Source organism: Myodes glareolus, chromosome 10 (genome assembly GCF_982192425.1).
Source record: "Myodes glareolus chromosome 10, mMyoGla1.1, whole genome shotgun sequence".
Classification (NCBI taxonomy): Eukaryota; Metazoa; Chordata; class Mammalia; order Rodentia; family Cricetidae; genus Myodes; species Myodes glareolus.
In genome coordinates, this window is record NC_142035.1 from 10,460,220 (window position 1) to 10,483,310 (window position 23,091).

The 23,091-nt window shown below is 52.2% G+C and overlaps 1 protein-coding gene across 2 annotated transcripts in view; it reads left to right on the plus strand.

Annotated features, from left to right (window-relative positions):
• The window catches only part of Nfatc2 (nuclear factor of activated T cells 2), a 107,800-nt gene that overhangs the window by 12,610 nt on the left and 72,099 nt on the right, over nucleotides 1–23,091 (plus strand). For both annotated transcript variants that reach the window (XM_087910959.1, XM_087910958.1), the window contains exons 2-3: nucleotides 7,610–8,642; nucleotides 12,908–13,079. In XM_087910959.1, the coding sequence (XP_087767085.1) occupies nucleotides 7,610–8,642; nucleotides 12,908–13,079 (1,205 nt within the window). The remainder of the gene's footprint in view (nucleotides 1–7,609; nucleotides 8,643–12,907; nucleotides 13,080–23,091) is intronic.

Consider the following 23,091-nt stretch of genomic DNA (forward strand, 5'->3'; position numbering starts at 1 on the left):
CTCTTGGGACAGACAGAAGGACTGAGAACATTCTAGAAGAAAAGAGTTGGGATCTTAGGTTGTTAGGCTAACAATGGCCCTCAGCAGGTTCTGTCCTGGGGCCCCTCACTTCTCTGTGTCATAGTTAAGATGTCACTATTCCAGAAATAGTCTCTTTCACGAGAAGTGGTGCTCAGCAGTGGTTATGGCGGGGGAGGGGTGAAGGGCCAGGTTCCCTCAGCCTGTCTTGGCTCTGCAGCTTAAAAGCTGTGTGACTTTGGGCCGATTACTCACCCTCTCTGAACCTCATTTTCCCCATTTGTAAAACAGGGAAAGCTGTATTACCTGTTTCCTAGTGTTCTTGTGAGAAAACCCCACTGGTCTATGCTGGTTGTGTGTGGTGGTCTTTGGTACAGAGCAAATGGCACAGGTGTGTTGACTCTTAACACTTCTGTTATGACAAGGAGCTTACTGAGTCACTGAGGCTTTGGCGAGGTCGGTGGCTGTACTCCCAGGCAGCTGGGGGGATGGGGTGAGGGGCACCAGTCCCCCGAGGGAGAGTGCTGGAGGCTTTCTCTGCTTATTTCACACACTTCCAGAGGTCAGTGCAGTCTGGGAGGCCAAGAGAATTCTTGAAGTGCTGACCAGTCTGTTTTGTTTTTATAAGATTCCTTCCTCTTTTACAAAATGCTTTTGAAGAGCTTGGGAATAGCGTGAGCTGAACGATGCTGTCAAATCGCATGGGGAAGCCATAGCAGGGGAGGCCAAAGCTGCAAGACTTCCCAGAGTCTGCTGAATATATGTGTGGGGCTTTGTGTGGCCTAGACGAGCTGCCTGTGTGTTACCTGTGGGGACAGAGTGTACTTGGGTTTCATGTCAGGGGTGAGGTTGGGTCCTGGGTCCTTTGGACACTGTGTGACCCTCCGTAAACTAAGGGGTGCCGAATTCTCTGTGAGCACTCCCGGTAGGCTGACCTGGCCCCTGGCAGTTCCTGGGAAATTGGCAGAGGCTCCCAAGTCCTCTCAGGGCCCAGATGTTGAGTGAGCCCCAGGGGTCTGGCGAGAGACAGCTTCAGGTGTCAGTAGAACCAAATGGCCAGCAGAAGCTGTAGAGAGTCAGAGGGACCAGAATGAGCAAGGCAAACCCCTCCCAGAGGTGGCCCAGCAGCCCAGGAGGCTTCCTCAGGTTCCAGGGTGTGGCTTACAGGCCATGCTTCAGGCAGACTCTGCTTCTGCTGAGCACAGGAAGTGTGGGTCAGAGGTGCAAAGCCCAAAGCCCTGGGCCTCCGGTACAGTTGGGTGGCCAGCTATTGGGGTGGGTGGGGCAACTGCTCAGCTCCACACCAGCCCCTGCAACAGAGTGTCCTTAGGTTGTAGTAGATCCAGAATCCCCAGCCCAAGGTGGGTATGCGCCATCAGATCCCGCTAAGGACTCTGGGTAGGAGAAATCAGCTCTCTGTGCCTCCATTTCCTCCTCTGTAGAAGGCGAGCAGCTGTCCCTGCCACTCACGTAGATGTGAGGGTTAAATGCATGTCACGTGCTAGCTCCAGTGGTGGGTCCATTCCCAGTACTTTAGCTACCCCAGCCCTGCATTTTTTGTAATTGGTATAATAATAATAATAATAATAATAATAATAATAATAATAATAATAATCTTCAAAAAGCTCACCTTCTTGGGGTGGAGGGACAACCAGTGACTCTGTTAGTGGCTCTCACCATAGGGCTCTTTAGGAGTTGAGCTTTTTGGCTAGTCAGGCACCTCTGTCTCGATAGACAGTCAGCAGTGGCCCAGGAGAAGGGAGCTGGAGGTATGGAAGGGAATTCTGGGCAAGGGTAACTTTGAATGCTGTGTGTGTGTGCCTCTGTGTGTGTCTGTCTGTGTGTATATGTGTCTGTGTGTATCTCTGTGTGTGTGTGTGTGTCTCTGTGTGTTGGGGAAAGGACAAGATAGAAGACCCAGAGCAGTCATGGCTCCTGCCTTCCTCCTTCCTTTGAGGACTAACATCTCAAGTGTAGGCCAGGCATCTCTCATGGCAGGTGGCATAGAGGTAGCCCACCATGAGTGCATGGCACATAGAGCAGTCGCCTCCTTAAAAAAACATTAATTTTTCTGTTTTGCCTGTGTACTATGTGTGCGCCTGGCGCCCTCAGAGATCAGAAGAGGGTGCCAGATCCGCTGGAACTGGAGGTACTGATGGTGTGTGTTGCCATGTGGGTGCTGGGAATCAAACCTGGGTCCTGGGGAAGAGCAGCCAGTGTTTCTGACCATGAGCCGTCTCTGCAGCCCCTCGCTGTCTCCCTCTAGACACTGCGTTCTCTTTGCGCTGGGAGGAATGGCGCTTCAGTGGTGTGCTGCCAAGTCTTGAGTGCCTTTCTCACCCGTAGGCTCCCCTTCTGCCGCCTGCATCCGTCACATGGGCACCCTTAGCAGGCTCACAGAAAACTGTGCTGTCCTGATGGTGCTGGCAAAACAAGATGTTTAGCGTTTGACAGAACCCAGCCACCTCTGCCTGCCACACAAATTATACGTCAAGGAAAAAGCACGTGGGAGGGTGGAGGCGAAATGCAGGCTTAGAGCCTTTGCCTAGGTGGCCTGCTTGAATGTGGTCACCTTTTGGGGGCCGGGTACTCAGTACTACAGACTAAACAGCCTCACATATGCTGGGCAAGTGATCCATCTCTGAGCCAGACCCCCCCACCCCCCAGCTCTCTTTTGACATAGGGTCTCATTAAATTGTCCATACCTGCCTTGAACTCATTCTATAGTTCAGGCAGGCCCTGAACTAGGTGATGCCCCTGCCTCAGCCTCCCAGAGTGGTGCGAACATTCCTTTCAAAATAAAAGTTGTGACGTGGGTTTGGATAGATGGCTCAGTGGTTAAGAACACATGCTGTTCTTTCAGAGGTCTAGGGCATTCATGTCAGCTAGCTCACAACCATTTCTAACTCCAGCTTCAGAGAGCTCTGATGCCCTCCTTCTGGCCTCTGTGAACACCTGCACGCGCATTCACACACACACACACACACACACACACACACTCACACACTACGTGTTAAAAACAGAGCAGAGTTGAGTAAACATAGTAAGTACATAATACATATTGACAATGCCACCTACAACCAAGATCATGCAAAGAAGTTTATGGAAACCCTCCTGAGAAAATTGGCAGCAAGGTGTGGTTCTGAGATACACTGGCTTCCATCTGGGCGCTGGGCAGGAGAGAGCCGTGAGACCCAGCCAGGCACATGGGCTGTTCCAAAGAGCCCAAGAGTGGGGGTCCCAGCCACTCACAGAAAGATGTTAATGACTTGTCGTTTGTGAGATTTGCTGTCGAATCCCAGAGAAGGCAAAGGCTATTCATTACCCTCACGCCCGTGCTTGCTGTTAAACATTTATAGACTTGGGGAGAGAAAAGAAGGGGGGCGGGAAGGAAATTGCCGCCAGGATGGATTAAACCAGTGTAAACACTGCGATACTAGGCTCAGCGTGGCCAATTGCTCCTCAGAGCTCCTAGGCAGTGTGTGTGTGCGTGTGTGCGTGTGTGTGTGTGTGTGTTTGGGTTGGTTTCTTGAGACAAGATCCTACTCTGTAGAACAGGTTGTCTCTGGACTCACAGTATTTCTCCTGCCTCAGCCTTCGAGTGCTAGGATTATGGGCACTACCATACCCCATGATGTGTGTCCACGCCGGCTCTTGTTCTGGATTGTTCACAGCTGTGTTTTTGAGGCAGAGAGTTCTAATATGACCGGGATCTCTGTGCAGGACCGGTTTTGTCGGCTTGTAGGGAATGGGCTCTCAGAACATCGTTGAACATGGATTTGATGCCAATTGGCCCCTAGGTTAGACATCTATCTGTACTGTGTACTGTCTGCCAGGAAGGGGTGTGCGTGTGCACACACAGCGCCAGTTCAGGTTCAGATGCACCTTCACCCTGACTGTGCGCTGCATGAACTCTGGCCCTGCAGACCCAAGCTAGAGGAATCAAAGCCGTGAAGGAGTCAGACGTGCTTTTCCCCCCGTTCTAAGCGAGGCCGTGGGGCCTGGAGTGGGTGGGGACTTTTCTTCTGCCACTAGCCATTTAGTGGCAGAGCAGGGCTAGGTTCTGTTTCCCTCCGTGTCAGCAGAGTTTCATTGTCACGTGCTTTGTTCCATGTCACCCCTACCTCCTGCCACCTGCTCCACGGAAGCTAATTATGTTTGGGAAATTTAAGTTTGTTTTCTCTGCATAATACAGAAATCAAAAACTTTCCTTTTTGCAGAAAAAGGAAAAGTTCTTTTTCCTTTTCACTGGGGAGATGGCTCAGTAGGTAAGCGTGAGGACCCGAGTTCGGATCCCAGTACCCACATAAAAGAGCAGGGTACGGCTACACGCTCCTGCAACCTCAGTGATGCTTGGTAGAGATAGGAGTATCACTGGGGCTTGGTGGCCACCAGTTGAGTTCAAAGTTCAGTGGGAGAACCTGTCGCAAAGGGAACAATGTGGAGGGCGATACCTGATGTCCTCCTCTGGCTTCTGCGTGTGCACACCCCACCAGAGACGTGCCCCTCCCCACCTTATGTTCACCTTGCTCTTTCTTCAGTACTAAATGTCACTGCTGTTTGGTGCAGGAGGACTTTTCCTGGTCACTGTTGGAATGAGCCAGAGCCTCCCCCAGCCCCAGAGCTGCAGACACTAACCTACCCCTTATCCCTCTCCCACAGATAGGAGTGTCCACATAGGACGCAGTTTCGAGAATGGTGTTAAGGACTCTGGGAGGCATCTGGGATTTTGATGGCTGCTACCTACCCAGTCACCACTCCCTAGAGATGACATCCTCTGCCTCGTGGGTCGGGCAGTGACATTTTGGAGGAGTGCCGTCAGTGTCCTGGGTGGCTTTTATGGGGATGCATTCTTCTCTGCCGAGGGCCCACCGTGTACCAGCTCCCATTCGGGTAGTGGAGGCTCGGTGCACCTCATGGCATCTCTGATTAGAAGACCAGCAGATTTACTGGTCAGTAGCCGATGCCACAGTTACTTCCTCAGAACTGGGAGACATATGGGGTTAGAGCGGGCACCCCTGGGAAGAGTGAGCTGTGGGAGCATAGGGACAGTAGCAGAGCCTGCAGGCATGGGTGGGGTTTAGTGCCACAGGGATGAGTGAATGGAGCTGTTGAAGCAGAGGGGACAGCAAACTGCAAAGTCCTGAGGCCAGAAGAAAGCAGGTGCTCTCTTCCAAACCCTGCCTAGCCTGGAGCCCCAATAGAGGAGAGGTTAAGGGAGAACAGACAGACCCCAGCCATGCTGGCTCAAGTCCTCATGTTATTAGTGGTGGGCAGCCCTTTGGGAGCACTTATTTGGAATGGGAGCACTCCTCCGGGATGGGAGCACTCATCTGTAATGGGCGTACCATCTGGGCATTTTGAGGTCAGTTCAACTAAGTTGGAATACACTTCCTCTGTTGTGTCCCAGAAAAGGCCCAGAAATGCCAAGGGTCACCAGGGTGGCTACCCTAGCTCCCCAGAGCAGGAGACTGCACTCCTGGCTTGCGGGACCCTGGGCATGATTCTTTTATTTATTCAGTCTCTTCGCACACGTGTGGAGGCCTGTAAGCACCAGGTGCAGTGGCGGGTGCCGGGCAAACAATACTAACCCACAGTGCGATGTGGACCCGACCTCGGCAGAGCTTAGAGTCAAGAGAAGTACCATCTTCCATAAAGGGCCAGAGAGTAAATATTTTAAGATTTGTGGTTCATATAGACCCTGCCAAAGCTCTCAGCTCTGCTGTTCCGGTGAAGAGGCAAGCCCTAGCTAGGCCCTATGCGAATAGACATGGTTGCTTGATCAGCAGACAAAATGTGGGCCCTTGGGGTGTGTTTTGCGTGGCCCGGGTTTAGCAGGACAGGTTCACTAAACACGTATGTATCTGAAGTGTTGGGAGCCAGCAGTGGGTACGAAGGAGAAAGGGCAGAGCAGAGGCCAGAGACAATCTTTTGGAGGGTGGTCTGTTGAGGTGCCGGTTGTGCAGATACACAGAACAAGGGAAACATTACTAGGAAGACCTTGAAGGGAGAGGAGGCAGCTCTCTCAAGGACTCTGAGTGGCTAGTTCTGGAAAAGAGGTCCGTGGGGCCCGTGCTGAGCTCTTTGGGGGGCATTGGGCACAGGTGGAGTGATGAGACCAGCTGGCGACAGGGACAGACTGGCCCACGATGACCCCAGGCCCTATCTAAAGGGCCAGAGGAAACACTGAAGGGCAGTTTCTAGAGTGGACATTGGACAGAGGGGACTTGGTGAGACTGAAGTAGAAGGGGGGCTTGGCTCAAGATGGACGTGCATGGCAGGGAATACTGAGGCTGTGTGTTGGCAGGTCAGAGGTCAAGGTTTATTGGTGGCTGGGTTAGAAGGCATGAGAGTGGAGGAGCCAAACTGACCCTGCTACTGAGAGAGAAGGGGGAGGCTTGGAGGAAGCGTCAGTGAGGGGCAGTGGGGACTGCCATCCCTTGGTGGCTCTGCAGGATTCCCTAGTGGGGAATGTAAAGGGTCAGGCTTGGAGATCAAGGGACAGAGTGAGGAGACTGGGCCACGTGATCTGCCGGAGTGACACTCTCGTCACCGGTGGGCCCTTGAGATGGGCCAGCAGAAACCCAAGATGGCCCCTGATGCTAAAGAGGTGTTTAGGTCGCTCTGTATTCCCTCCTATTAACAGTTTAGGGACCCTGTAGCTGTGATCCTGACTTTTGCTGTTCAAGTGGCTCCTCTGAAGGAATTTGGGGACTGGGCCACATCTATAAAGGGATATGAAGGAGCAGGAGACCCTGGTTCTAGAAAGCCTCTCACACTTGGGTGCGGACATCTCAGACAAACACAGACTCCATGGACCCTAGAGGCCCTGTTGCCTTCTGCGTCATACACGTCTTGGTCGCATCATACATGTGACATGACGAGGTCATCGCAGCCCCAGTTCAGTTGCGGGTCTGTGCTGCTGTGAGCAATGGGAGATACCCAATTCACTTTAACAACGTTCACTGTGCCTGTGTGCAGAGACACATTCATGTAGGTGTGCACGGTGTACATGGGTGTGCCCGTACATATGTGTACATGCATATGGAGGCCAGATATTGATGTCTTCCTCAAATGGTCTCCTTATTTCTTACGACAGGGTCTCCCCCGGAACCTGTAGTTTGTTGATTTGGCTGCACTACCAGGCCATTGAGCTCTGGGGATCCCCATCTCTGCCTCTCTAGTGCTGGGGTTATGGACGTGCACTGTCATGCCTGACTTATGTAAGGTCCAGGGATCAAACTTGGGTTCTCATACTCCCATGGCTGGCAATTTGCAAGTGAACCAGCTCTCAGTCCCTAAAATGCACTTCTGAGGAGTGATTTCAGGTCTCACTGTGGAGGCTGCTAGGCCAGTTTGTCTTCCATATTCCAGCCAGCTATACAGCTGGTGTCACAGTGCCTGCCATTCTGTCTCTCCTGAGGGAATTTGGGACACAGAGGCTTCACTTTACTTGTGGCAAGCTCAGGGTTTGCCATGGTGGGGCATTAAGACCAGCTAGTGACAGAAGACCATGCCCACCCGTGACAGTAACTCTGTACCCCAGTTCTGTTTAGAGGCTTAAAGACCCCCCTCCCCCTTCTCTTTCCAGAAGAAGAGAACGCACATAAGGCCATCAGCTCACCCTCCGGATTCGCATACCCGGATGATGTCCAGGACTATGGCCTCAAGCCAGTCAACCCCCTCGCCAGTTTCTCTGGCGAGTCCCCTGGCCGGTTCGGAGAGCCGGATAGGATAGGGTTCCAGAACTTTCTGAGTCCGGCCAAGCCAGCAGGGGCTTCGGGCCCGAGCCCTCGGATCGAGATCACTCCATCCCACGAACTGATGCAGGCAGGGGGGGCCCTCCGTGGGAGAGATGCCGGCCTGCCCCCCGAGCAGCCGGCCCTGGCCCTGGCCGGCTTGGCTGCCAGCCCGAGGTTCACACTGCCCGTGCCCGGCTTCGAGGCCTACCGCGAGCCGCTTTGCTTGAGCCCCGCTAGCAGCGGCTCCTCTGCCAGCTTCATTTCTGACACCTTCTCCCCCTACACCTCGCCCTGCGTCTCGCCCAATAACGCCGGGTCCGACGACCCGTGTCCCCAGTTTCAAAACATCACTGCTCATTATTCCCCCAGAACCTCTCCAATAATGTCACCTCGAACCAACCTCACCGAGGACATCCTGGGCCGACACTCGCCCGTGCCCCGTCCGGCATCCCGCTCCTCCTCACCCGGTGCCAAGCGGAGGCATTCGTGCGCAGAGGCCTTGGTTGCCCCTCTGCCCGCATCCTCACCCCAGCGCTCCCGGAGTCCCTCGCCACAGCCCTCGCCTCACGTGGCACCCCAGGACGACGGCATCCCCGCTGGGTACCCCCCCACGGCTGGCTCTGGTGTTCTCATGGAAGCCCTCAACAGCTTGGCCACTGACTCGCCCTGCGGGGTTCCCTCCAAGATATGGAAGACCAGTCCTGACCCGACTCCCGTGTCTACCGCCCCGTCCAAGGCGGGCCTGGCCCGCCACATCTACCCTGCTGTGGAGTTCCTGGGGCCATGTGAGCAGGAGGAAAGGAGGAATTCCGCTCCCGAGTCCATCCTGCTGGTACCACCCAGCTGGCCCAAGCAGCTGGTGCCAGCCATTCCCATCTGCAGGTGAGTGGGGCTTTGAGAGCAGTGTGTGCCCAAGTGCGCTGTAATTGTTGGTTTTCTTGATATTTACATGAAATTTAGTCACACAGGATGTCATTTAAATCCTGGCTTAGACACTTGCTGGCTATGAGTACCTGAGAAGGATGCTAGCTTCCCTAAGCTTTAGTTTGCCCATCTGTAAAATGGGTACCATGGGTGTCTCTGATACAGCAGGTGGTTGTGGGGTTTGTTGTACTAAATGCTTGATGGCTGTCCTCTAGGCACACCATCTACTTCTTCACCCAGCAAGTATTTATAAAGTCCCCACTATGTGCTGGACTCCCTCATAGAGCAGTGTGGACCCCAGTATGGAACTCCCCTTCCTTATTCTCAGAGGAGCTGTGAGGGAGGACCTCTGTTGCTGCCTTTGCATTGTGCTCAGTGCCGAGGAGCCCCAAAGAACAATAAATTGTACAGGGCTCAATCCTCAAATAGCTCAAAAACCTGGCAGGCCGAAGCAATGAGTGTGGCTCACAGGGTAGAGGCTTTGGGACGTGTGAGGACTGAACATGTGTCCTGGCTCTGCCACCTGTTGCCTGTGTGTATGTGAGCATTGTGCTACCATCTGCTGTGCCTGTGACAGGCACCGATAAACAATTATGATTTGACGGTTCCCAGAGCAGACATCACTAATCAATCAGGATTCCCAGTTCCAATCCTGTTTACTGAGCCCTTCTTTGGGACTTTGTTCATTTCCTGAGCAATGAGGATAATAGCAATGCCTACCTCATAGTGATTGTTTTTAAGAATTAGGTAAAATGACACACGTCAGTGTCCTGGCTTAGAGCCCGTTCAGAGCGAGTCATCCGAAGAGGGACGGCTGCTGTCATCGTGTTCTTTCCCCATTGCTGCCCTAAGACACCCCAACAAATGCAACTTAAGGAAGGAAGGGTCTACTCTGGCCCACGTGAGGGTGCCGCCCACCGCGGTGGGAAAGTGAAAGTGGGAGGAGCTTGAGGTGGCTGATCACATCACAGAAAAAACTACAGTCAGGAAGCAGAGAGAGACAGACGTTTGTGTTCAACATGCCTTTTCCTTTTCATACAGTTCAGGATTCCGGCCTAGGGAGTGGTGCCTCTCACAGTGGGTGAATCTTCCCACCTTACTCTCATCAAGATCACCTGGGCACATCTAGTGGCCTGTCTCCCGGGGGATTCCAGAGCTCAAGTTGACTCTCGAGTTTTCATGGGGAATCTTTAGAAAGGGCTTCTTTGCTGGTGAGGGGACCTTTAACTTTGAAGGACTTCTCTGCTGATGAGGGGACCTTTAGGAAGGACTTGTTTGCTGACAGGCATGTGCCAGGAGATTAATCTCATGGAGTGGCAATGGTGACGTCAGTCACCACCAATGTCCAAGGAGGCCTGCTGTGTGCCAGCAGAACCCTGTGTAGCATCCCATTTCTTCCTCATTTGAACCCGACTTGGTGTTATTTGGCATTTGGATGCTGGGGAGAAAAAGGTCCTTTCCTCTCTGCCCTCTCTGACAGCTGAAGCCCAGGTGGCCCTAGCTGTCACCATCACCCCTGTCACCCCGGTGCCACCCACACAGTACTTGCTTTAGCAAACGGAAACTTCCCTGATAAAGCCTTGCACTGAATTGAGTGGGTGAAACCTAGCTGTGCTTGTCAGCACCTCACAGGCTGCCCTGAGCAGGAAAGAGTGTGCTTGGTGGATGGATGGTCTCTGCTGTAAGTGCAAATCAGGGTGTGCAAATCATGGGAACCCATGCGTGTGCCATTTCAGAGAATCTTTGAATGTGTCAGTCTTTGAAATGAAACTCCTTGTCTGCCCAACCACCTATTCATCCATCCCTCCATCTCTCCACCCATCCATCTCTCCATCCACCCACCCACCCATCCATCCACCAACCTCTCCATCCATACACCCATTCATCTCTCCATCCATCCATCCATCCATCCATCCATCCATCCATCCATCCATCCACCCACCCACTCATCCATCCATCCACCCACCCATCCATCCACCAACCTCTCCATCCATACACCCATTCATCTCTACATCCATCCATCCATCCATCCACCCACCCACTCATCCATCCACCAACCTATCCATCCATCCATCCATCCATCCACCCACTCATCCATCCACCAACCTCTCCATCCATCCATCCATCCACCCACTCATCCATCCATCCATCCATCCATCCATCCATCCATCCACCCACCCACTCATCCATCCACCCACCCACTCATCCATCCACCAACCTCTCCATCCATCCATCCATCCATCCATCCATCTCTCCATCCATCCATCCATCCATCCATCCATCCACCTCTCCATCCATCTCTCCATCCACCCATCCATCTGTCCATCCATCCACCCATCCATCTCTCCACCCATCCATCTCTCCATCCATCCACCCACCCACCCATCCATCCACCGACCTCTCCATCTGTCCGTCCGTCCATCCATCCACCGACCTATCCATCCATCCACCGACCTATCCATCCATCCACCGACCTATCCATCCATCCAGCCACCCAGGTATCTATCTCATCTACCCATTTATATTTTCTGAGATCCTACCCAATATCAGGCTGGCTCTAAGTCACTCCATGCAGACTTTCTCAGGCACATTTAGAAGTAAGTGGGTAAGACAAGAGCAGTGTGGAGATGCGAGCACATTCTAGGTTTGGAGTCAGGGGACTTGAGTCAGAGCCCAATCTGCGTCTCACTCCGTGATCTTAGGTAACATTTTATGTTTTCTGAGGCACAGGAGGACGGTTTTGGGCAGATTTTCAAGACCTTGGTTGATGCTTTAACGACATAATTCTAAGCCATGTCGAGTAACTGTTGTATATACTGGGCAGTGTTGAGACGCTAGGAAAAGGAAACTTAAGGCCTGCCCTCAAGTTTGGTCTGTATGTGACACCATAGCCAAATCAGAGTCCATAGAAAATGATGTGTATGTGTGTGATGTGTGCATGTATGTGTGTTTTGGTGTGCATGTACAGTACATATGTGTGTGTGTATATGTGTATGGTATGAAATGTGTTTCTGTACATGTGATATATAATGTGTATGTGTGCCCCATGTACAGGTGGTATGTATGTATGTATGTATGTATGAGCATGGTGTGTGTATTTATATGTCCATGTACATGCATGTGTGGTGGTGTGTGTATGCACATGTGTACACATGTATATGTGTGGTGTGTGTCTGTACATGTGTGTGGCATGTGTGTCCATGTGCATGTGCACTGTGTACATGTCCACGTGTGTGTGTGTGGTGTGTATGTGAGTATGTACCTGTGTGTATAAGTTTATGTGTGGTATGTGTATATTTATATCCCTGTATATGTGTATGGTGTGTGCACATATACATGTGTATGTACAGGTGTGTACATGCATGTATATGTATGTGTATGGTGTGTATGCCTATACACGCATGTGCATTTTTCAAGGAAAACCACTAGTGCTAATGAATAGTGCACTGACTACTCTGATACTATGATCCTCATAGGATTTCAGTATGCCCACTTCACAGATGAGGAAAAATGAGGTCTAGGGAGTTACAGGTATCTGCTCAAAGTCACAGGGGAGTAGGTGTTGGGGCTGGAACTTGAACTTGGGTATGGAACCCTAGTCATGATATTTATTGTCTCTTTGCACTTCACATTGGGTTCACGTGGTTTGGTTCACTCATACCCAAGCTAGATTCCTCTCTTGGCTTCATCAATTAGTGATTGTGAGTGGACCTGAACTCTCTCCCAAACACACTGCTAATCAAGATAATCAAATATAGAAACTCTCACTATCTGCTGGTCTCTTTGCCACTTAACTGTAGCAGACTGTGCTTAAGAGAGAAGTACTTAAGCCCATGGTGAAGTGGTGACATGCCCTTTGCCCTTTGGAAAAGGAAGTGTTCTGGCAGAGGGATGTTTTGAGAGCTTAATGTTGGGTTTTCCATGATTCCTGGAGGAGAAGCCATAACAGTCATTGGAAACATGCAGGAACCAACACAAATTGAAATTAGCTTCATCTCCCATGAAGCCAGCTACACTGTCTTCATTAGATGAGACCAAGAGTAAGCAGAGGTCCTCTGGCTTGTGAAGACTCCCTCATCACGACTAAGCAATTTGTAGTCCTCAGTATTTTATTCTTCCACCCCTGGGCACAATTTCCAGAAAGGGGGCCATTTATATTTAGTGTACAGCAGATGGACTGATTTGATTGTACAGTCTCGTGACCCAGTCTGTTTTCCCCACAGCATCCCTGTGACTGCATCCCTTCCTCCACTAGAGTGGCCACTCTCCAATCAGTCAGGCTCCTATGAGCTGCGGATCGAGGTCCAGCCCAAGCCTCATCACCGGGCCCACTATGAGACGGAGGGCAGCCGTGGTGCTGTCAAAGCCCCGACAGGAGGCCACCCTGTGGTGCAGGTATGGACTCAAATTCTTTTACTTCTGTGCCCTACACTTGTCGCCAGAAGTCACTCTGCCTTGCTGCTGTTTGTGAGGCCAAGGACATTTCATTTCCTCACTCCTTGGAGGGAGAAGGATCTGTGATGTTGTGAGTGTTGAGAGCCTACTGGAGAATTTCAGTCTGGAGGCAGGGAGGTCTCCAGAGCAGGGTGAGGAAACATGATGTCCATCTGGAAGATGGTCCTTCCTTTTCTTTCTGATGGAGAGATTGCTAGGACTTGGCAGAGCTGTTAGAACTACAAGTATTTCTGCTTGCTTTTTCCTGATCAATATTCTTTATTTCTGTGACTTGTAGCTAAACCAGAGATTTGTTCAGGGACAGAAGTGTGATATTCTCCCCTCCAAAGTAGTTGAATCGAAATATTCTTCAAATTGTACTATCTGGTTAACGAGGAAGTACCACAGGTGTCTAGGTTCTGGCTGGTGAACCCACACAGTTCAGTTAACCAGAATTTAAGTTACTGTAACTGTTATTTGTATCTATCTTATAGGAGAGCTCCTGTGTGGTAGAGACCTGGACAGGGTGTTCATAAGCACGCTTGAGGGGAGGGCATTCATGAAAATGCAGATTTTTGCTAAGCTTGGTGGTTCAGGAGGCAGAGGCAGGTAGATCTATGTGAGTTCCAGGTCAGTCACGGCCACAGAGACTTGTATTTTTGTACACACAGACCTTGTATTTTTTTTAAAGATGAAACTTCCTTTAAAATTAGAAAACAGGAGTAGAGACCAGACGAACAGAACCCCCAAATGCTAAAGTTCTCCCCAAGTGCACTGGGTGTGTTCCGCTAATTCAGGACTCCTGGCTGATCGAAGCCCTTGATACACAGATAGGACAAAGCCACAATGGAACCCATTGTTCTGTATGACTGATCTATTACGTGCCAAGAAGAAAAGGGGGGAAAAAGAAAGAAAGAAAAATCCCGGCACAGCCTGTGCTCTGACCTGGCAGCCCTAGGGTCAGTTTCTTTCTGTTCCCAGACCCTTAGCCTCACCTCCCCCTTATGGCTTGTGTTGTTACTTCTGTTCTGACATGGCGCCGATACAGACTGGTGCAGACTGGGTTCTGTCATCTGCCTCTAAAGGTGATCAGCCCACGTACTGGCTGAGTATGTGTTGTGACTGCACAGCTGGCTGGTTCAGGGGCATCTGCGGGAAAGCCTTGGGCAATCCACTCTGGGCGATCTTTGCTTCTGGTGGACCTGGGTAAGCCCTGGCTTTGGACCCTAAGTATCTGAGGGAGTACTGAGGATGCCCCACTCCCTTCTTCTCTCAGCGTTTGCTCCACTGGGTGAGCGGGAGAGCTAAGTTGCCAGTCATGTTCCACTTGCGGCCTCTAAAGATCCTGGCTGTCCCCATCACAGTCACCCCTGCGTTTGCACAGTCCTTGGCCACGGCCTTGAGGCTCACGAGAGACTGCCTTCTCTCTGACATCTCGCCCATGGATTCCAGCTGCAGCAGCCAGGGAGGCTAAAGTCTGTCCTATCGGCTGGGGCTGGGGGTAGGGTTCCATCTGCTGGCGTGGCTCTGAATCCAGGAAGAGCAAGGAGTCGTGTGCCTCTTTTGTGAGGGGAAGACTTTGTAAAACAGGAGTTGGCTGCGGAGGGGGCAGAGGTCACTGGAGTTCTCTGAGGAAGGGGCTGGGGCTGAGGACACAGGACACTGGGGGTTGGGGACTGCTTGTGCCCAGGAGCCCAGGAGGAAGGGCACTTGGAAGGAACAGAGAGGCTGGTGCAGCTGGAACACAGGGGGCCAGGGCAGGCAGGGCCCAGGCTGTGGTGGGAGGGGCTGGGGTTGGGGGGGGGACCAGGAAGGAGACAGAAAATTCAGGTTCTCAATGCCCATGTGGAGCAGGAGCTGAGAGGAGGAAGGGAGTTGGGAGACCCCTTCAAAGGGCTCTGTGCATGTTGGCACATGTACTGGCTACTTAATGCATGTTTATTGAGCATCTGCTATGGGCTAGGCAAGGTTCTGGGTTCTGAATTTGACAGAAACACAGCAACACTTGACAGAAAGATGGACGATTTGGAAACCCTTACCACGCAGGAGACCCATTCCATCTGTGTCAGGGTGAGGTCTCAAAACCTGGGCAAGGTCATTGCTGTTTAGTTGCTTCAAGGGCTTGCTTGTCACCCGCCTGTCCGAGGCTGGCTCAGCATGGCTTCCCACTCCCAGAGAAAGCTGGTGCCCATGCCCCTGGCTACAGTCTCTCCTCACGGCAGCACCTACTGTGGCGTCAGTCAGCTCTGGACCTTTTGCCAGCTCACTGGAGCCCAAGTCCTGTTCCCCAGAAGATTCTGGCTGACTCTGGCCGAAGAATCATGCCACCACTGAGTTCGGTTGGCTGAGGCTTGTGGCCGGGAGGCCGTGTGAGAAGCAGGGCTCAGCTTGGCCTCAGAAATATGAGCAGATATGATAGTGGTTGAGATCAAGGGAGAGACAGAGGAAACCTCTGGCCTGAGCGGAGAGGCTGTCCGCTCTTCCGGAATCACAGAGGCCTGTACTCCAGTGCTCAACGGGGCTTTTACACCACTCATCCAGGGCTGGGCCATGGAAAGTTTCAGAAAGGGAGGGGGCTGGATATTGAATCCAGAGGAAGCTTGCCATTCTGCGCCCAAAGTTCACATACCTCTTCTGGCCCTGTGACTCCGAAAGCCCAACGTGAACTTACAGAGGATGAAGTCTGTTCATTTTCTTCAAAAGATACTAGGTGGATTATTCTTTAAAACTTTATTGATTGGACTGTGCTCAGTGTAAAATGACGTGTGGGACACCCCGGGTTTTAGCATGGGAAGCAGATTTTAGCTGGGAGTCTTTATGGCTGGGGAGGTGGCTCCTTTGGTGGGTTGCTCCCTTTGCAGGCAGGAAGCCCGGGGCTCCAGCCTCAGCGTGGCATAAATGGGCGTGGTGGGTATACCTGCAACCCTAGCACATCTTGATGCAGATTCAAGAATTCTGGAGAACGCACGGGGCTCTCTCAGAACTTTGCCATCTAACCCTGGCTGTCCGTCCCCTCGTCTCAGTTTTGTGGGCTAAGAGTAATTCCCAAGCCCCTGTCTAGGTGGCTCCTCCTGTCTCCAGACTGTTGAATTTCAGCCTGTCACTCACTCTGAATTCCTACAGGAGAGGGGAGAAAAGCCAGCTGGGTTCCCCTTCCTGGTGAGGCTGGGGCACAGCGCCACGCAGGCAGTCCTCTGTGTGGTCTGTGATAAATTTGTGAGCTCAGGACTCCCAGCTTCCTTTTTAGATGTGTGACAGGAAGTGGGTCTTGCTGATGGTCATTTGTCAGGGTAGAATTGGCGTGTTAGCATCTGCGGAGGCTCATGGAACCCTAGGTGTGGGGATAGGGGCTCAACTGGGTGGGGGAGAGGAGTGGATGGGCTCCCCTGACTGAGACTCCAGAAGAGGCAGAGCCTGGGGGTGGCAGGTGGCTGGGGACTATTTGTTTATAAGCTTCTTAATCTCTGTCCCCACAGAGATGACCCAAATGACAGACCCAATGAAAAGAGAAGTGTAGGCTGGTGAGATGGCTCAGCAGGGAACTAAGCCTGACAGCCTGAGTTCCAGTGACTTCCAGAAGCTGTCCTCTGACCCTCACATGCTTCCCATGGCACCTTTTCCTGGTTGGGCTAACTAACTGAGATCCTTGTTTGCCGTCCGATTGTGTAAGGTGATGTCATCCTGTCCGTCCATGCAGACTCCTCTTCATTTTCTGTGTACGTGGGAGGCAGCTTGTATGAGACTTGATCCAGCCCTTTTATCAGAAGGGCAGGGCAAGGCGGGGTGGGGCTGCTTGCGAAGGCTGAGTCCCTGTGAGGAGCCACCCCTGTATCCTGCCCTCTGCCCTCTCCTCTGTACCCGGGCCCCTTGTGTGGTATTTGTAGTTTAGCCAAAACTTTATAGATTGCACAGCCAAGTCAAGGGCATCTGTGGGCTGCCTGTGGCTGTGTGACCTGCCTGGGGACCGCTGTGGTTGTGGTGACCCCAGGATGACACTTCTAAGGTGAGCAGAAGAGAGACAGCAGAGTCCAGCTGCAGATGCCGCAGTGATGGAGCCGTGCGTGGGCTGAGCTTCCTCCCCCCAAAAAACACTCAGGGAGGAGGGTCGTGCCTTGCGTCTCTCTTAGAAGACAGTGTCCCTGTGAGACATTTCTTTCACATCTAGGCAGAGCGTAGAGGCCCCCAGCTTGTTAGAGAAGCCATTGCTTCCTAAAGGGAGGAAGTAAGGCGATGTCTCAGGCTCTCACTGAGCACGTGTGCTGTCCCAGGAGCGACACTGTGAGCTCCTCAGTGACCTATTTAGTTTGCGGTGACACCCTGGAGCATAGGTGGTAGGGTTACTATACTCATTTTACAGGCAACAAAACTGGGCCACGGCACTCAGGCAAACCGGCCTGATGTCAGCCAGGCTCTGGTGATGGCTGGATGTGGGCATGCGTGGTCAGAAGCCTAGGGCTGTGGGGTTAACTGGGAGGAGAAAGGGGACAGGGTGTGTAGGTCAAGGGTTCCGCCTCTGCTGGCTCTGGGGTGCTGGGTGTAACTTATGAGGGGCTTCATCTTTTAGACTTGTCTTGTCAGGAGCTGTCAGGACATGGCTGGTGTGCCCGTGTAAGAAGCTGGGGACAGCTCTGCATGCCTGTAGCTTGAGTATAGGGCAACAGAGACAGAAGGATCCTGGGAGCTTGCTGTCCAGCCAGCCCAGCCAAATCAGTGAACTTCCAATTCAGTGAGGAGCTGTCTCAAGACAGCAAGGTAGACTGTGGTGGATACTGATACCCTGCTGTGGAGTGCGCACCCATGCACTCAGGTGCATGCAGTACATGCACCCCCACACACGTGTGCTCGCATACACACACACACCACACATATGCACACATGCACATATGTAAGCACACACATCAGCACACACACACAGGATGGGTGCACTGAAAATCTAGTTCTCTGTCCTCATCTGGCCTTTGCCAGCCTTCAGATGCGCTGTGGTATTAGTGGGTGTGGGGTTGAGGCCTGGGCTAAACAGGCAGCATTTTCTAATGGTGCCATGAATGAGGCTCCCAGCTGACTTGGGTGGGGCCAGCTCTGTCAACAACACTCACTAACTGGACAGTGGAGGTTGGGTGGGTCAGTGGGAGTGATGGCTTCTCGGGGGGTTCCGGGACAATCATGGATGTCAGAATGTCACAAATGCTCTCTTGGAGTCCCTGTCAGACCCTAGCAGGCTTCCATGTATGTATTGGCTCAGGCAGGATTGCCATCTCCTCTTTATTACTGAGGAAATCAGTAGCGCTCGGAGGGACTTCCCCATGGAGTGCCTTATCTGGGACAGCACACCGGGCCAGGGCCTCACCCCGGCTGGTGGCACCCTGTCCGCGCCACACCCCAGCCCGGCAGCTGTCCTACAGATGAGGATGCCGGAGCGGAGCTCTCGGGAGTCTGCTCTCTCTGATGACGCTGGCCTCCTTGGGGTGATGCTAACACTGTCCTCACAGGGTCCTTGCAGAGACTGAATGATAACACAGGCGCATGTGAAGTGCCTCCAGATACCTTGCTGTGTCCCCCACGTTCCCTTTATGGCATCCTGTGAGGATAGAGCTACTAGTGCTGGGTCTCACGTGGGCGTCGCCCTACACTGTACATGTGATTCAGAGGTAACACAGATGTGAGGCCTGTGCTAAGGTTGTGTCTGTGGTACACTTGCTCCCAAATGGTGTGGTGACACTGCCGTCGCCATTCTGGACCCAGATAACAACCTAGCCTCAGGGAGTCAGGGGACATGCAGCCTCAACTTAAGGGTGTTGAATCTGCAATCTTGCCTGTGAGGAACTTTGGCTCTTGGTGATCCTCACACCCACTGTGTAGGGTAGGAGGGGATTGTGAGTGTATATACATGGGCATAAACATACACGGAAGTGGTATGTCATATATGTAACCATACATATGCATGTACTTGTACCTGCCTAGACGCGTGTACACACATGTGAATGTTTTCTTTATAACCATGCACATACGTGTGCATGCATATGTTCCTTACCCCGCCCCCTCCCCGGTCCCACTTTGTTGGTGTGGAGCTTGAACCCGGGGCCTCCCGTGTGGTTAGCGGGTGCAGTGTCACTGGTCTCTTCCCCCGGTCCTCATTTTTTCTTGTACATAGGGAAACACGAAGGACTACAGGCACCCATCCTAACTGGTGGGCGCTACCGAAGGCTGTCTTCCAGTTGCCCCGTGTTTGAACATGCTTTCCTGGGTTTAGCACCTAGCTCTCTGCTTTACCCAAGCTTTCTCGGGGTATTTGATGACCCTGTGGGGAGGAGATGGTCTTTGGCCAGTAAAGCTGGGCATTGCTCAGAGACCTCCCACTGTGTAGATGGGTAGAAGCCTCTTGGTAGGATTTGAAGGCACAGAGAGGTTAGGTAATGTGTCTATGGTCACACAGGAAGTGGGTGAGCTACAAGCTGAACCCTGGGTGGTCTGGCTCAGAAACCCAGGAGCAAACTTCTTAGACCACAAAGAAGAAATAGAAATCTGTAAAGCCCCAGAGATAATTTTCCAGGACTTCAGTATTCGAAAAGTTCAGTAAAGAAACTACTCCAATCCAATCGTACTTGGTCCTTACCAGGATGTTAGAGTACAGGCTGGATGGAGGCTGCTGCCCCCCCGCCCCCATTACTGCTTCCTTCTCTGCCTGGATTGAGTGACCTGGCCAGAGACTGCTCCCAAGTGTAGGTGGGTGTCTCAGTTAGGTGTACACTGCTGTGATAAAATATTGGCCAAGACCAGCGTGTGTGTGTGAGTGTGTGAGTGTATGAGTGTATGTCTGTGTGTATGTTCATAAGTGCACGAGTGTGTGTGTATGTGTGAGTGTGTGTGTGAGTGTGTGTGATTGTGTCTCTGTGTGAGTGTGTGTGTGTGTGTGTGTGTGTGATCTCAGTTCACAGATTATAGCCCATTGTTGACGAGGCTCAGGGCAAACACCTGGAGGCAGGCTCTGAGACAGACACCATGAAGCCACTCTGCCGACTGTCTCTCTCTCCATGGCTCTCTCAGCTCCTTTCTTTTGTCACTCAGGACCACCTGCACAGTGGTGGCCCCACCCACAGTGATCTGGACCCTCCCACGTCAATCATTAGTCAAGGAAATTCACCTTAGACAAACACGGCCAGGGGCTAATCTGATGGAGGTGTTTTCTCAAGAGTCCCTTTTCCCAGGTACGTCTAGGTTTGCATCAGGTTGACAGACACCAGCCAACGTAGTGGGACAATCGAACCTCTCGGCAATGCAGGCTCCTGGGCAGGATGCTCCCAGCATGTCCAGGCCTGGGAAAAGAACATGGGGACACTACACAGCCTGCTCTTGGCTCTGAAATTTCCACCTCCCCGGTGGTAATGCTGTCCCAGTTTCAAATGGTAACCACAGACCTGAAGCCTCAACACATACGGGACTTGCCTATAGTGATCTCAGCTCACTGTGGTGTGACGAGAAGAATCAGGCCTCTGTGGCCTCGGTTTCCCCAACATCTAGTTGGAGAGAAAGAGCCTAGCATAACACAGGGCTAAGTACAGGCCACTCTGGTTCCTATGGCGATGCACTGCGTGTGCTTGGCCACGGTGGCAATCTCAGAACTGAGGGTGCCGCACAAGACAGAGCCTCCCCCACAACCTGGGTGGCTGCCTTCTTTTCCAGAGGCCTTGGCCATCACCTTCTAGAACATTCCCTGCCCTGAGGTTGGATCCATAGTATCTACCATCATTACCAGAGGCAACAGCAGCAGCACTGAAGTGTCCAAAGGACTCAGCAGGAATTCTGGAGGCTTCACATTCCTTGACCCTCCAGGGCCTCTTCTGGCATCCCATCTTTGCATCTGACAGTCATGGTGGAGCCATGCATGCCACCTGCTGAAGGCCACATTGGAAACCTGCACCAGGAGCATTCAGGAAAAACAGTCCCTACCTGTTCCCAAGCCGAGCAATGCCACCTAAGCCATCCACATACCCCTGCCTACCACACATCTGCTCACCTCGTCTTTGCCCACGGGAAAGTGGCAAAGGGACACAAGGTTGCCAGAGGGTGGTGTGTGGGTGCAGTGTAGCAACTCCCTGCGGTGCAGGGCAAGGACTGTTTTCTTGGCAGCTTCTGCTACTTATGAGTGTTGATTAGGTCCTGGGCATGTCCCCAGCCTTGTGCTAGATGTTCCATGTGCTCACAGTAGGTGGGGCTCAGGCAGAGGTGCAGGCTGCAGAGAAGAGAGCCCATGGTCCCCAAGTGCCCATGTGCATGTCAGAGCCTGAGATGTGTCCTTCTGGAGGGGAGAGGTCTTCCGATCATGTAGCCAAGTACGGTCCCCACTTGCCTTTCCAAATAAAGTTGTATTGGCACACAGCGATGCCCCCTCACTTAAATAACATCTATTGTATCTTTGGTACTGTTATGGCTGAGATTGACGGAGACAGCGTGGTCTGCAGAACTGGAAGAATGTCTGATCTTGTCCTCAGCAGAAGAAAGAGAGGGGAGGGGAGGATGGATCAAGGAGACCTTCACTTCTGAAGGAGGAAGATATACAATCTACAGTTTGTTGGGGTGAAAAAGAAAAAAAGCAGAAAGTGGGGGAGGGGTGACTGTGGGATCATGAGGATGATGCTACTTGGTAACTTCCTGCCAAGGTGACGTTTAATTAAAATTGCAGAGTAGGGAGGAAGTGATTGGTGCCATCATCTTGAAAGAAAGCCCCGTTGAAAAGGGCTCTGTGACCACCGCTTGGTCCTCGTTGTACATCAGAGCAGAGGTAGGAGCCTCTTGCCTATCTCTGGGACTGACTTTGGACTTTGGTTTCCTTGTGAATTTGGATGTGACATTTCAGAGATTTTTTTTTATAAGCCTCTGGAAGAGCAAGTTCCCAGCAGCCCAGGAAGCCCCTCAGTGTGCCTGTGTGCGCCATTGGGTTTGCAGTTGCACGGGTCGTCGTGTGGGAGTCTTGCCTGTTTGTGAACTGTTAAGACAGTGCTCTGCCTGGTGCCTCCTGGTCGTGTGCGGAAAGGTGGAGACCAGCTAGCGGTGATCGCGTTGTGTGATTACTTCAGAGGCACAAAATAGCGTGTGTTTGAATGCGTGTAGATGATGGACCCAGCTGCTATACAACTTCATGTCACCATGCAACCAGCAGGCATTAGATGCAGAGATGGAGATACCTGCCCCGTTCCTTGTCTGCACCATCTGGTGGCTGCCTCATCTGTTCCCTCTGTCAGCAACCGCCTTTTCCCCTGTCACCCTCTGTGTCTTTGTTTGTGTTTAACTTCTTTACAGTCTGATCCTTCCTTCTGCCCATCCATCCTGCTCCCACCCACCCATCATCTCTCCACCTGTCATATAGTAGGCATTTAACCTGCTGAGTAAACCAGCAGTGAGGGTCCCCATTGTTTCTTTGGGAACCCTGGAGAGCTCTGCTTGCCTGGGTCTCTCAGATGCACCATGTCCTGGGTGTTGGGCAGCGGGCGGGCATGTGAGGCTGGCTGCCCCTCGGTGGCTTTCCTGTGCTGAAGGAAGCAGAGGAAGGAAGCAGCGATGATTCACAGAGGGCACTTTGGGTTACCAGGCCGTACCCAGGCTTTCCAGGGCCCTCATTTCCACGGCCAGCGTGCCTTGGGCTGGCCTGAGGGTAACAGAAGTTGTGGCTTCATGAAGTAAGCACAAGTCAGTTTTTATAAGATGAAGACGACGGAAGAAAACCTTCTTTTTCACTTTCCTTTTTTAATCGAGAAGTATGCTGTGGGTGTTCCCTTGCGGTTCACAGTCAAAGAGAGCATTGTCTTTGAGACCGAGTTCCCCTTGGGGCTTCGATGTTGCGTGTGGCTAACTTTAACTTTCAACTAATGCTTTTAGGGTTGGGCTCGGGTTGGGGTCCCAAGCCTGGCTCTGAACAAGGGAGCAGGCTTGTTCATTGTGCCAAGTGAGCAGGCTGCTCCATCTCATCTCTCCTTCT